Source organism: Gastrolobium bilobum, unplaced genomic scaffold (genome assembly GCF_033153095.1).
Source record: "Gastrolobium bilobum isolate Gb01-03AN ecotype WA unplaced genomic scaffold, APGP_CSIRO_Gbil_v1 utg7094, whole genome shotgun sequence".
Taxonomy (NCBI): Eukaryota; Viridiplantae; Streptophyta; class Magnoliopsida; order Fabales; family Fabaceae; genus Gastrolobium; species Gastrolobium bilobum.
Window position 1 is genome coordinate 477,086 of NW_026898828.1, and position 14,606 is coordinate 491,691.

A 14,606-nucleotide genomic window follows, 5' to 3' on the forward strand; every position below is an offset into this window, starting at 1 on the left:
GGTCAAATCGGTAATTAATTAATAATAAAGGGTTATAAGGGTCAAAAAGCCATAATTGTAACAGTTAGGATTTAATGGGCTAATAATCAACACATGCAAAAATTGAGTCACTTGAAAATTGCTTATCCAAAAATAAAGCTTATTATTTAACAAATCAAATCAGAAAAATTAAAAGTTGTTGTTAAGTTATACCCATATCCAATTCGCAATATAATTGTAATATGATGTCATTTTCGTTGCATCTTTATTATATAACCTTGATAAATTATCATCATTAAAGTTTATTCTCTCAATGTTAGAAGTTTCATTCATAGTCTCTATTTCTGTTGGATCCATGTCTTCTTACATTTTAAATAAATCGTCATGTAAATTCCAAATAATATTTTGTTTTATCTTATAGAACAATAACAAAAAATACTAACATCATACCAAGAAAAGGTTAGAAGTGGTGGTCAGTAAATATAAATGACAATTACACAATCCGAATATTAGATTAAGCACTTGCAGAAGATTATCAAAGTCAGAGATTAAAAAGGGGGGAAAAAAGAGTAACACTAGCATGGACGCTTAAATTTGGGAAACTGGTCAATTATGATCAAAGGCTCAAAGCCATTTCTTTTCCTCCCAATGATAGCGTGTTCGGCTCAGTTAGGGTCTCTCTCTCTCTCTTTTTGGTAGAAAACTTGTGAGTTGTGAGTTGTGACAATGTGACCACTTGTCCGGATGCTCTTTTCAATTATCTGTTGCAATTTTAAAGAATGGTACTACCGTCGTTTCCCTCTCTTCCTCCTAATTTTGTGCTTTTTATCATCTATTCCATCTAAAATTGCCAAACTAAATTTTAAAAAAATTGCAAAATTACTTTCGGGAGTCGCTTAGGCCCAACGTAATCTTGCAACTTATAACAAAATAAGTGAATATTAGTACATAACTTTAAAATAAATTATACTGAAAACTAAAACTATTCAGTATTCATATGAAAAAAAATCTCTTTTTTTAAAATAACAAATCACTGTAAGTCATGTCCAGTGTATTACTGTATCTATACTTTTTAAAGTGAGCGTCACCCATCCAAATAAGGAAATTGATGCTCTCTTAATTTATATGATCTGGTCATATACAGATCGTAATAAATTTTATATTTATATCTCTTTACTGATGCCAATTGAATTTTACTTATTTAATCATGGAAGGGATTCACTTATCATTATTTTTCTTATTATTTATTATTATTAAATTTTAATTATTAATTTTCATCAATCTAATAATTATAATTTATTAGGTCATATTTATTAATTAATTATTAATTCTAATAAATTATAATTGTTAAATTAACAAAAATAAATAATAATTAAATTAATTATAAGGATAGTAATTATTTATAGTGATAAATGGATCCTCCCAATTTAATATATGTAAAAATTTTAATATTGGAGAATTCACTTCATCCAAAATGCACATACGAAAAAGATACAATTAAAAGCAACTCCTTATATTGAATCCTTCATTGACAAAGTTTTTAAACTTAAACCTCGCTGCTGTAACTCTTCAAAAAAACAAATTACTAACCTGGAACCTTTGGGCTGAAATTGCAAAATCTCTTGCTCGCTCTTTGCATTAAAGAACAATCACACCCTACAGAAATCCTTTCTCTCCCTCTGTCCACAGACCACAATGGATCTACTTCACCAATACTCAGATGGCCAAAACAACGACGATCCAGACTCACCAATTCAAAACCCTAACTCCCCGGAATCGTCCCCACCCCGCCTCCTCCCAGGGCGTTCCGGCGCCCCACAGGTGGACGACACGATGCTGGCACTGACGGTTGCCACATCGAACGAAAAAACCCTGTCGAAGCCCATCGACCCGACGCATCACGCGGTGGGCTTCAACCCCACCTACGACCAGCTCTGGGCCCCCATTCAGGGCCCGTCTCATCCCTACGCGAAGGACGGCATAGCCCAAGGCATGCGCAACCACAAGCTGGGCTTCGTCGAGGACGCCGCCATCGAACCCTTCCTCTTTGACGAACAATACAACACCTTCCACAAATTCGGCTACGCCGCCGACCCCTCCGCCTCCACCGGCTACAATTACGTCGGCGACTTCGATGCCCTTCACAAGAACAACGCGATCTCCGTTTACAACATTCCCAAGCACGAGCAGAAGAAGCGGAAAATTGAGTTGAAGAAGAAGAAGGAGGAGGATGAGGAGGAGGGAGAGAATGATAACGACGGTGATAATGAGGATGGTTGTGAGATTGAAAACCCTGCTTCGGAGGTGTGGTTAGTGAAGAATAAGAAGAGCCCTTGGGCGGGGAAGAAGGAAGGGTTGCAAGGGGAGTTGACGGAAGAACAGAAGAAGTATGCGGAAGAGTATGCGAAGAAGAAAGGGGAAGAGAAGAGTGGTTTTGGAGGGGATAAGGGTGAGGTTGTTAAAGATAAGAGTACTTTTCATGGGAAGGAGGAAAGGGATTACCAGGGTAGGTCTTGGATTGCACCTCCTAAGGATGCAAAGGCTAGTAATGATCACTGTTATATACCTAAGAGATTGGTCCATACGTGGAGTGGACATACAAAAGGGGTTTCTGCCATTCGGTTCTTCCCTAAGTCTGGCCATTTGATTCTCTCTGCTAGCATGGATACCAAGGTCAAGATTTGGGATGTTTTCAATTCTGGGAAATGTATGAGGACTTACATGGGACACTCCAAAGCGGTTCGGGATATTTGTTTTAGCAATGATGGGACTAAGTTTTTGAGTGCTGGTTATGACAAGAATATCAAGTATTGGGATACTGAAACGGGGCAAGTGATATCCACTTTCGCCACGGGGAAGATCCCTTATGTTGTGAAGCTTAATCCGGATGAGGATAAGCAGAATGTTTTGTTGGCTGGTATGAGTGATAAGAAGATTGTTCAGTGGGATATGAATACGGGGCAAATAACTCAAGAGTATGATCAACATTTGGGGGCTGTGAATACCATTACATTTGTTGATAACAACAGAAGATTTGTTACTTCCAGTGATGACAAGTCCCTCAGGGTATGGGAATTCGGTATTCCTGTGGTTATAAAGTATATTAGTGAGCCGCACATGCACTCCATGCCATCCATTTCGCTTCACCCCAACGCCAATTGGCTCGCTGCACAGAGCTTGGATAACCAGATTCTTATTTATAGCACCCGGGAGAAGTTCCAACTTAATAAAAAGAAGAGGTTTGCTGGACATATTGTGGCTGGATATGCATGCCAAGTCAATTTTTCACCGGATGGACGTTTTGTCATGTCCGGAGATGGTGAGGGCAAGTGTTGGTTCTGGGATTGGAAGAGTTGCAAAGTCTTCAGAACTCTTAAGTGTCACGAAGGTGTTTGCATTGGTAGTGTGTGGCATCCCCTGGAACAAAGCAAGGTAGCAACGTGTGGTTGGGATGGGTTGATAAAGTACTGGTACGTAAACTCTCATGCTATGCCACATTTAATTACAGAATCTTGTATGTGGTATGGTGTTCTTTCAAATATGCTTTGCTGTCATAGTTGCTGAATGGATACCATTTTCTTTGTTGCCAACTTGGATACAATAAGCTAATCCATACACACGCATACATTGTCCGTAGTTTATTTTCCTTATGACATCTTTCATTATTTTGTTTGATAGCATCAGATTATAGGGTCAGAACAGTCATAGTCAGTTTGTTGGTCTATGGGTGTATAATAGGAGGCATGGGAAGGTCAATGAGTAGAGATTTGTGTAAGCTTTTATTAGGTGAGGTCACGGAAGAAATATTTTTATCTATTACTCAATGGTTGGTTGGTTGATTCAATTCCATATCTAAAAACTGCAACCATGTAGCGGTCCTGCCCCATTGCATTATTCTTAAATTTCCTCGGATGTGGGATACTCAGGACCGGAATGCCATCTTGGGTAGAATAAGTATAACTAAGAATTCATAGTTCATAACTTCCGTCTCTGTTTATACTGTAAAAGGCCCCTTTTACCGGTATCATTGATTGCAATCTAGCAATGTAGGTCTGGTAAATTAAGCATTGATGTTGCCATTTGCATCATGATGTGCAACAGCGCTGTTAGACCTTGTTGCACCAGTGCATTGTGCGCCATAAATATTTTTATTTCACCTCACTGTTTCTGACTTATTTGCCTTTTATTTAATGGGATTAATGTTTCTCATATTATAGGAGATAAAATTATCTTATACACACACATAAAAGTGTGTGGAGCCCATGTGAGACCATGTAAAGAGAAGAGAGAGAAAAAGAAAACACGGGTCTCACATATTTTTATATGTGTAGAAGATAATTTTATCTCCTACAATATGAGAAACACTAAATCCCTTATTTAATAGTTGGTAATCAGCCTGTGTTCATTTCACCATCATTGGCTCTTTGGAGTCCTTATGTCTTAGTAGAACCTTGTTTATTTGTAAGATTTAAGGTCATAGCTTTAAGGGTTGATTATTATCAGCGGACATGTTTAATTCTGTGAATGTATATAACTTTTTTATGGTCATGTTCTAGCAATAGAAATTCAACATCGTTGACATTGGAATCAGTGTTTTCCTTATTTTGTAGCTGTGTCTGTCTTTTGCTAAAATGAATAGTTAAAAGTGCAAAATTGTGGTAGTATTTTGAAGCTCTAAGATTATGGAATTTGAACACCTCTTGATATGGTGATTTAAACATTTATAGCCTTGTTCACACCTGATAATATTATAATATGTCTTGAAATCTGCAGATTTCAAATTTATCCTGTTAATTCTACAAAATTGGCCCCCTTTTTCTAAATCAAGCATGATAGTAATGGAGCTGTTAGATATTGTCAAGCTCAAGACAGTCACTTTTTTAAGTCAATTGGAAAAAATAACTGTAGGAAAAATATGAACAGGAAGAGAAGCAAAGGTAATTCCGATAAAGATGTGGCAAATATATTCCAATTTTTACCTTAAAATTGAATGATTAGCCTGCCCTTTTTTTTTTTTTTTTAAATATAAAATTACTGCTACAGACGCATTTGAGAAAGTTACTTTTATAATATAAAATTCCCTTTGAGAGTCCTATAGCACTGAACTATTGATAAATCTTGTTAGATTAATACATATAAAAAATGGGCTTGTCGACTCTCATGCAACAGGAGGAGGGAAATTTCATGCTACAGACATATAATGGTGGGGCCCACCACTAAAAGAAAAAAAAAACCAAATGGTTGCACAATTATCAAAGGGTCAGTAGGAGGGGAAAATAATCTCTAGCAGCAGGAGAATTATTTTTCCCATAAAAAATAGAATATGATATAGAATAATTGTGAAGTGTGATTTGTTTTTTATTTGATATTATAGAAGTATGTTATGCGGTGGCAAAGGCACCTGTATTTTGGTTTGTCTAGCACTATATGATACACCATATGCTATGCCATAAGATAGGATTTGACATATTGATCCTGCTCTGGTGGATCTTCCTTGTTCTAAAATCAAAATTATTTAGTAATGGCCCTTTCCTGATAAAATTAACAGGGTGTTCCTCCAATAGCTTCCTTTCCATTTATCCTCGAATTGCAATGTTGATATGTTTATATTCTACTTGTTTATTGATGTGTACCATTGTGGCCGTAGTTGCATAAGGATTGATTTTAATCACATTCTACAAATATGATATCTGTACTTTATATACACGCAGTTGCACACACACACACTTATGCTCTTTGCCTTTTGCTTTCACTCTTTAAATCTCTCTAACATCACTAGTAGACTGTTTTGATTTAACTCGAGTTTCCGAATCTAGTTGTGTTTATTGAGGTCAATGTCTTTATGTTGGTTTGCAGGGACTAGTTTCTCATGTTCAATGATGCCTGTTGCTGGAATCAGTTGGCAGAAGCAGAGTAGACACTGCTTGACGACAAAAAGGAGTAGCAACATATTGTTTATACATGTTGATATGATCTTTCTTGGTTGAAATTTCAATGGTATTAGTTGAATATTATGATGAGGTTTCTGATTGATCAAGATATTGTCGCCAAGCATTTCGTGCTAATTGAAGTGTTGTACTAGCAGAACATTGAAAAATTTTGCGATGTTTTTTAGAGACTGTATAATAGTTATTTAAGTTAGATATTCATCTATGCGAAAATTTGTCTCATGTTGCAGTCCGGTGTGGGATATTGGTGGTTATGAGAATTGTTGAATTTTCATATCTTGACAATTCCGTATCACGATGCTTAACTCGTTGTTGCTACGGTTTAACCTTATTGTCTGATTTAATTTCAAAGAAATTAAATAAGGAAAGGTTATGCTTGCCACGGATAAGTTTTTTTATTATCATTTTGAGAGTGAAGAGAGAATAAATTGAATTGATCTATTTGCATTTAAACAGGTAATTAGAGTGATAAATTTAAATTGGTCATAAGTATCATCTCCCCCCAATAAAAAATGCTTTTATTGAGTTAAGTTAATGAGCTTTCAACTTATGTAAATCAGAAGGATGGTTAAGCTGGTAACTTAGAAAACCGCAAACGGCTCTTAATCACGAACCTAAACAAAATCTGAGGATGGTATGTATCCAGAAAAGAAGCTTGTCAAAACTAGCTGGTGGGACTTCAGATTCCACACATGGTGATTATTGGTCCGATGTGGTTACTGGTAATCTGATCACCTCTTCCTTAACAAGAAAAGTAGGACTATTGATCAGTATGATGATGTCTCAGGGATGCAAACTGAGAGAAAATCAATTTCCTTTGCAAAAGTTTCGAAAACCACAAAGCATTCGTAGGGTTGCTAATCAACTTACTGGGCCGCCCTCTATTTTGAAGTGTTCTAGAGGCAGGTCTCGTATAGCAGATGGAAGTGCTGATGTGATGTCTTCTCTCCTAATCTTTGAGAAAAATCAAAATTTAAGCTTGACTGTTCTGACGAAGTATTCATGTATAGATGATTTGCTATGTTTTCTTCAGTGGGTAGCACAAGAACCCCAGGGCCAGGGAGATCATAGTTTCTGGCATGTTATCGCGGCACTTCCCAAGGTATTACACCTCTAACTCATTTTAATTCCTTTTACCCAAAATTATATTTTTGTTTGCAAATCTGAACCCGCAATCACTGCTTACACCCGAAAATAGTAATTGCAACTTAGACCAAGCTATATTTTATTGAAGTAATGTTATATTCTCTTAAAACATTACCTAATAAAAAATATTTTAAATGAAAAAGTAAATATATTTAATATCTTGAAAATATTAAAAAAATTATTTCTTTATTGAAAGAAAATTATTTAAGATATAAAATTATTCAATTTATACAATGAGTTTGTCTATTAGATGTGTAAGTAAAAGTATATATATAGTAAGTTAAAATCATAATCTACTTTAAACAAAATTAAGGGTGAATATACTCTTACTTACGCATTTTAAAAACAAGTTTACTTGGATACCAAAAAAAAAAGTTTACTTTAAAGAACTTTTTCTTAAAGGCCTACTTGATTTAAGGAAATGTTTTTTTTCTCTCGCTAATAATACAAAAATGGTATTTTGTTTTCACTAATAATAACTGGGAAATGTTATATTTATTTTCATTTTAATTTTAACACTCCTATTACCAGTTTGATTTCCGTTAAATCAATTTAAAATCAACGACAATTAATTTTTTCCTTTTTTTTTAACTATTAATTTTAAATTGATTCAACAATAACCAAACATGTAATAAAAGCGATAAGATTAAAAAGATGATAAGTATAATCATCCCCCTAATAATAAGCAATGCATACATTTACCAAAAATAAAATAAAATAAGCAATGCATACTTAACAATTTCTTAACTTGCTTTTTAAAATTTGTTTGAGCTTTTAAAATGATGCAAGCATCTAAATGAGACAAAATAAATAAAGTAACCATTAGATCCTATGTGAATTTGTGCTAAAGACAAAACTTACGTGACATCACACATGTTTAGTGCTATATCTAATGATTGTTATAATAGAAAATATAATTTATACAGCATTACTCAAACTTGTTTATCTCTTACACTATTATGTTTCTTCTAGATCACTCCAGGGAACTTAACTTACTGAAGCTACTATTCCCTGCAAGATCATTGGAGCTTGGACAAGTGAACTTTTTAAAAATCACTAAGGAAGAGAGAATCAGAGAAACAAACTATTTGTCCTAAATTAAATAAAATAATATATGCAGTAGGCCCAAATATTATATAGTTTCAAGAAAATTCTCAAGCAGGTGCTTCTCACCATGGCAAGCTATATGGCGAATTACATGCAAAACCCCACACATATCCCTTGAGTCGGTCACGCAGCTCAATTTTAAATATGTATTAAAAAAAAATCTAAATGAGTGCCACAACAAAACTGTGACACCCATGCCTTCTACACGAGAACCTAAATATTAAATTATCAGACCATTGTTTCCGTCCATGCCATGCGTAGAAGCATCTATTCATGGCTTTGCATTGAAGGCAAAACCAGATGCTGTGGCTGCACCTGCAAATCCAAACAGAATAAAAAATGTTATTAGTCTTAAGAGAAACTGAGACACGAGAGATGATCTTAGCGTAAAACTGAAAGCAAAGAAATCACACTTCATTCGCTTTGTTCGATCATTACTCTTAAAAACACCATGACCAACAATACAAGCCATGCTTATTATGATCTTCAAATAAAGAGGACTCCTACGATGAATCGTGCAAAAACAGCAATACTTATCCACCTGATTCTAGTAATAATGAATTATATTTTGGCTCATGCAAGAAAGCTATCATCCTAGATTTTTGCTGAAGGACAAAATAAAGACAAATATTCAGATCAACCAAGTCAACACAAACCTGAAATCACCAATGCCTTATACTTAATGGAAAGGTTAACTATGTCTCAGCTCTATGTTTGAACACAAGACAATTATAGAAAGAAATCATCTTCTAACTTTCCGTTTGTCACACAGACTCCAATTAGCCTTCCTGCATTTTACTTATAGAAAGGTGTATAAAATTATATATTTCTTTATCTTCTACAAAGTAATTTGTAAACTTTTAGACACCCATCATTCAACCTTACAAAAGAATCATACCAATAACAAATAGAACAGTTCTTTGGCTAATCCCCCCAAATATAAAAGCAATATACGGATGAAGTGATATGATCACAGCACAGTCTCCTGCCGAAAAAGAGTAAGGTAAATGAGCAATGAAAAAGACTTACCAAAACCTTGGTAATTTTTATTTTTTATTTTTTTTGGTAAATAAAGGACTAATATAAAACCTTGAGTGAAAAAAAAAACTTCAATTATGGCAAGCTTTTATCCCAACAATCTAAATGACATGAACCCTGGCACTTCCAACCAAACTAGCCCAAGCCTAAACAGGTAGAACGGCAGAAAAGATTCACCAAAAGAACAAAAAGCATCTTTCCATCACGGAAGGCCAGAAAATTCTAATTTCCAAACTGCTAAAATTTTAGGGATTACATGAACAAAAGGGATAAGGCTTGGTTGTTATTGTAGATGATAAAGGGATAAGAGAGATATACATAACACGGAAAATTCTAATTCTCCAAACTGCTAAAGGAACAAGAAGCAACTTTCCATCAGGGAAGCATAGAAAACTGTAATATTCCAAACTGCCAAAATTTTAGGGACTACATGAATAAAAGGAATAAGGCTTGGTTATAGTTGTAAATGAAAAAGGGAAAAGAGATCACAGTGACCTTTATAACCCTACACATTAATAATATAGGTCACTTACAAGTGACGTAAAAGTACGAGACCAACTCAATAACACAACAATACTATTAAACATGTAAACCCTAACTCCCCCTCAAAATGAAGCTAAGCCCTCATGTTGTTACAAATAAACACACTGAACGGAAGAAAACAGCTTAAGAAAATAATTGGGCACCATAAACCACAGTCTAAGAAAACAAGACATGAACCGCAATAAAATTAAAGAAAACAAGAACTGCTTCAGACAACTATAGAGAAGTACAGCCTAAGAAAAACAGCACTGCAGGAAAGGAACTGGACCGATGGAAGGATGCTTTACGAAGGAAAACTAGGCACGACACACCGTGGGGATACAAAATTACCACTAAAAATGTAGTGGGAAAAGGTAGGGTGATCATACCAACACAAAACTCAAAATCCATGAAATGAAACTACAAAATTTATTAGAAAGAAAAATATGTTTGGAAACCTCAAACAACAAAAATAACCTCAAATTTGGACTTTGGAGACCCCTAAACTTTGGGAACCACGTCCAATATGTGAAAAACAGAATCTGGCTCAGACCAGCTCAGTCAACAGGCACAATTAAACGTGACTGGGTTCAGACAACTAGCTCAGCCAAAAATGACCCCATCGTTGCTCAAACATGACTGTTCCAGGCTTCCATTTCCTAGCTGATCAGCAGCTTCTTTACACAATGGCAATGTCCATTTCTTGAAATGACAGCAGAAAAAAGTTGAAATAGTGATCACCAACAAAGGAGGATTTTCCCAGTAGAAATTGCTAAAACATATTGTCTTTTTAAGGGGGTTTGCCTAACAAATATGCAGAGGAATTGGGCAGCTTTTTGCCATTGATGTTTTTACTATTGCTAGTTATTTTATTTTTTTCCATTTTCATAATGGGGTACGGCTTATCCACCAAAAACTCCTTGTAAATTTCTTCTACTATAAAAAATAAAAACAAAAACAAAAACTTGTAACACAATTTTTTTCTCTCTGCAATAAAACAGACCAAGTGTAACTGAAATCACACACATTATTCTACTATGGTTTATCTCTTTTTCTCTCTGCTTTACATTATCATGATATCCAGAGCTTAGGGAGATAAACCCTAGTGTCCCACCAGCTTGGCACACTGTCAGCAGTGATTAAATACCTTCCTAGTGCCGTCTAATAGCATGTTGAAACAAAGAGTGTTTAAGATAAATTGTTTGTGTTACGTACAAACCCCTAACATATCTTTACTACTAATCTAGGTCAAGTACTAGTGCAGTACAACTACTACAAGCCCAGCCCAACAAAACAAAGAATATTATAGTCCTAATATTCTAATATTTAGTAATTTACGAGGTGCATAATTTCTATGAAATACAATATTGAATTTAGCTTTTATTCAGTGAAAGCAAGAAGAAGAAGAAGAATAGATGTCGGAGACAAAAATTTCCTACAAAAGGAATGAAGATGGAAACTGTAGTGTTTTTATAAATGTTGCGAGCATGCTTTTTGTTCACAGGGCTGGTGACTGGTGAGGAAAAGAGACCGAGAACAAACCAGTTAACTCAAGACCTGATGGAATGATGAACCCAGTTAACAGCTAAACAGTTTAATTAGAACAACAATTTGAAAACCAAGTCAATATCCTGAGACGAGAAACCTCACTCCTCTAATTAATCTCACAATCAACCAGCTATATTTATCCATAGTAGAATATATAATCCACTAAAGACAACAAAGCATTTTGAAAAGCAAAAGCTAATCCCGAAACTGAATTTTTTAGCATTAGACAGAAAACTGAAATTCAACTTAATTTTGAGAAATATCCTCAATAGTTTCCTATAATTTCATAAGATCACAAAACACTTTCATATTCTTAAAAGTCCAAATAACACTTATTCAAAACTCATGTGCTTTTCTAGAGCAATGATTTCCTACCCAAAAAAAGAGAGCAAAAAACAAAAAACAAAACAAGACAAAACAAACAAACAAAAACAAAACAACAAATAAACCTCTGAAGGAATATGTTTGAGGAAAAAGGCACCCAATTTGTATGTTTTAAGACACCAAGCATTCATCGAATAAAAATAAACAATAAGTTAAAATATATTGATTGCATGTCAATGTAAACCCACAACCACAAGATTAACATCAAGAATTTAAACGAACCATTATGATCATCTAAAAACTATGACCAGCTGGTACACAAGCACCAGTGGGAAAATATCAAACTTCCATGATACCGAACTTTTGCTAGCAAATATCAGTCCTCTTAAAGGAAACCAGAATACAACAGGGTTGACGTTACTCAGTACATAAAAAGCATGTCTTAATATTCAGATTAGCTAGTTTTGAATAAGAGTATGTCTTAATTTTATTTCTTGAATCTCCATAATTGAGCATGCGTGTGTTTGCTAAAAAAATTGAGTATGCATGCATTCAAGAGAGACAGAGAAAGAGAGAATATTACCTGGGAACTAATATAGTTCAGCGAACCCTGATGAACAAGCTGCAATCATAAACCAACAACACAGAGAAAGTACATATTAAGTAACGAACTAGGCCTTATTTACAACAACAAATCATCACCAGAACAAAACTCCAAAAAGGTTATGCAATCAAACCTGAGCATTTTGACTTGCAAGGCCTACTTGATCTCGTCTAGCAGATCCATCACCACTTCTAGCAGATCCTTTAGTGTCACCCTATCAGAATTCATAATTCACAACCATTAGCATTTCCATTGGCAAAATATTCCAAGGTAAATATCAAAATAATACGATTAAGCAGAGGGAAGGATTAACTAACCTCTAACTGTGATTATTGTGGACATTTCGAAAACATCGACGAAATAAAAAGGAAAAAGAAACAGTCAGATAAATATAAATCCATAAGGAGTATTATCAAAACTTCAACATTAAAATGAAGGGGGAAGCAAGAGAATTTAATGGATCCATTCATTGAAAAGGTCCCCCTACCCACCTCGCTCATCCAACCAAATACCCACCGACACCTCAATATGGAGAAGGAAATGAAAACTAGGAAGAATATATTAATCTTTTTTACGCATTATCTGGATTCTATACTTCATTATAGCCAGATGCATTAGATGAGGATTTAATTTAGATGATTCCAATTGTCTCCTGGGGCTCTTTCTACCCTTTACCCCATGTTATATATGAATCAACCAAAAATAAAAAATGAGAGAAAAAAAATAAAATTACCTCTCTGTACCTTGCTAGGTACACCTTAAGCGGCTCTATGTAGTCCTCAAATCCTAAGGTGGCCATCGCCCATAGCAAATCATCTCCATTAATGGTCTTTCTCTTCTCTTTCTGGCATTTCTCACTCGCCCTGCACGCCAAAATAATCATACCCAATTCACATAAACAACCTCTAATATCCTCTCCTCCAAACACCATATCATATCATATAATTTGGCAAAGCACAGCTCATTCATTCTAAGAAACCCCAAATGGCAAAAACTGCAAATTATTTAATTAATTTTTTTTATATATAAAAAAAAAAAAAAAAAAAAAAAACTTTTTTGACGGCATTTCAGGGAAAATTGAAATAGTTTGGGGATGGGACTCACTCGCTGGTAATAAAACTGATGAATTCAGAAACACATTCCTGCATGGTGTCTTTGGCATCCTTCGCAATCTTCCCATTCGCTGGCAATGCTTTCTTCATGATACGGCTTATATTTGCAATTGGCAGGTAACGGTCCTGTTCCCTTGCACCAGATGAAGAACCACGCGGGCTCTGTTCACCACCACTCTCATGACTCCCCCCAGCTGGGCTTGTTGGTGCATCCGCCATGCCACAAAACCCTAGAACATTCAATTCAATTCAAATCAAATCAAATAAACAATCACAACCAAGTGCAACTCTCAGTCATGAAATTTGCGTGTGTATAATAATAGACACGCATATATGTGTGTGTGCTTTTTTTTTTATATGACAGAATAGAGAGAGAAGTAAAAGTTGGAAATTAATGGGTGATGGAAAGTGAATGGTACGATCAATGGAGCAGAATTAAATGGTAACCTGTGTGAGTGTGAGATACAACGAAAATAGAAGAATTAGGTGTTTTTGTAATTGGCGCCGATAAGCCAATATGTGATTGGTGGAATTAAGATTCGGAAACCAATAGATGCAGACTTATACAGCGTAGAACAACAAAGGGCATTGATTTTCACTATTTCGTCTTAACGTGATTTCTACCGTTGATTTTTTTTTTTTTTTTTTTAAGGTTTTTTAATGTACTAAAAAGCAGGGATAGTAATAGACTGATGGCTAGGTTATCATAAATAACGAGTTAAAATAAGTTCGAGCATGTTTTCATTTGACTTGGCTTAGTCAAACGTTAATTGGTTTGAAAAGTCGAAAATGTCAAAATTAACTGCAACAGTGCGATTACTAAGTTTTCCTTTTAATTTACATAAATATTTTAAAAAAAAAATGTTTGTTTTTTTAGATAATTTGGAGATATCCTCACACAATTTCTTTTGGTCACATTGTTATCAGAGTATAACCCATAAAGCTAGTTCCTTATTAAAACAGAATGTGTATTAAATTACTGTCATCGGAGAAAGAATAAGATTAATTCCCCTTTAATGGAAAAATAGTTTCCCTCTAGTTCCATAATATTTGTTTTAAGCATTAATTAATTTCAAGCATTTAATATTTTTAAAATTTTTATATAAATAAGTAAAAGAAATACAAGCATGTATCTTAACATGAATAACCCCAACATGTAACGTTGAACTAGGCTAACAATTTATTAATATGTGGGCAAAAAAAATTAAAATATTACACTTTTAATAATTAATTATGAATTAGTAGCAGTTTAGAAATTATTTTTGAATTTATTGCAGT

At 34.6% G+C, this 14,606-nt stretch overlaps 2 protein-coding genes across 4 annotated transcripts; one reads left to right on the top strand and one right to left on the bottom strand.

Annotated features, from left to right (window-relative positions):
* The first annotated feature begins 1,555 nt into the window (after positions 1 to 1,555).
* LOC133284522 (uncharacterized) lies at positions 1,556 to 6,162 on the top strand. The gene is made up of 2 exons (XM_061481551.1): positions 1,556 to 3,449; positions 5,836 to 6,162. Exons 1-2 carry the CDS (start codon positions 1,675 to 1,677, stop codon positions 5,840 to 5,842), a joined length of 1,782 nt encoding a protein of 593 aa, XP_061337535.1. The 5' UTR covers positions 1,556 to 1,674; the 3' UTR covers positions 5,843 to 6,162.
* A 1,979-nt stretch (positions 6,163 to 8,141) lies between these two features.
* Positions 8,142 to 13,738, bottom strand: LOC133284515 (nuclear transcription factor Y subunit B-1-like). 3 transcript variants are annotated; one of them, XM_061481543.1, is made up of 6 exons: positions 13,321 to 13,738; positions 12,950 to 13,079; positions 12,534 to 12,539; positions 12,350 to 12,430; positions 12,196 to 12,234; positions 8,142 to 8,489 (listed from the first exon to the last, which is right to left on the bottom strand). In XM_061481543.1, exons 1-6 carry the CDS (start codon positions 13,545 to 13,547, stop codon positions 8,448 to 8,450), a joined length of 525 nt encoding a protein of 174 aa, XP_061337527.1. In that variant the 5' UTR covers positions 13,548 to 13,738; the 3' UTR covers positions 8,142 to 8,447. The 3 variants fall into 3 exon arrangements, with proteins under 3 accessions (XP_061337527.1, XP_061337525.1, XP_061337526.1); XM_061481541.1 differs by having other exon boundaries at positions 8,143 to 8,495; positions 13,321 to 13,737; XM_061481542.1 differs by lacking the exon at positions 12,534 to 12,539 and having other exon boundaries at positions 8,143 to 8,495; positions 13,321 to 13,737.
* Positions 13,739 to 14,606: the final 868 nt, after the last annotated feature.

Bases quoted from the DNA above. Each gene is read 5' to 3' on its own strand.
- LOC133284515 (XM_061481541.1), bottom strand. From the start codon at position 13,547: ATGGCGGATGCACCAACAAGCCCAGCTGGGGGGAGTCATGAGAGTGGT. The intron at 12,235-12,349 runs GTTTGATTGCAT...TTATGATTGCAG, and splicing joins TTGCAAGTCAAAATGCTCAG to CTTGTTCATCAGGGTTCGCT. The intron at 8,496-12,195 runs GTAATATTCTCT...TTGGATTTGCAG, and splicing joins TGAACTATATTAGTTCCCAG to GTGCAGCCACAGCATCTGGT.
- LOC133284522 (XM_061481551.1), top strand. From the start codon at position 1,675: ATGGATCTACTTCACCAATACTCAGATGGCCAAAACAACGACGATCCA.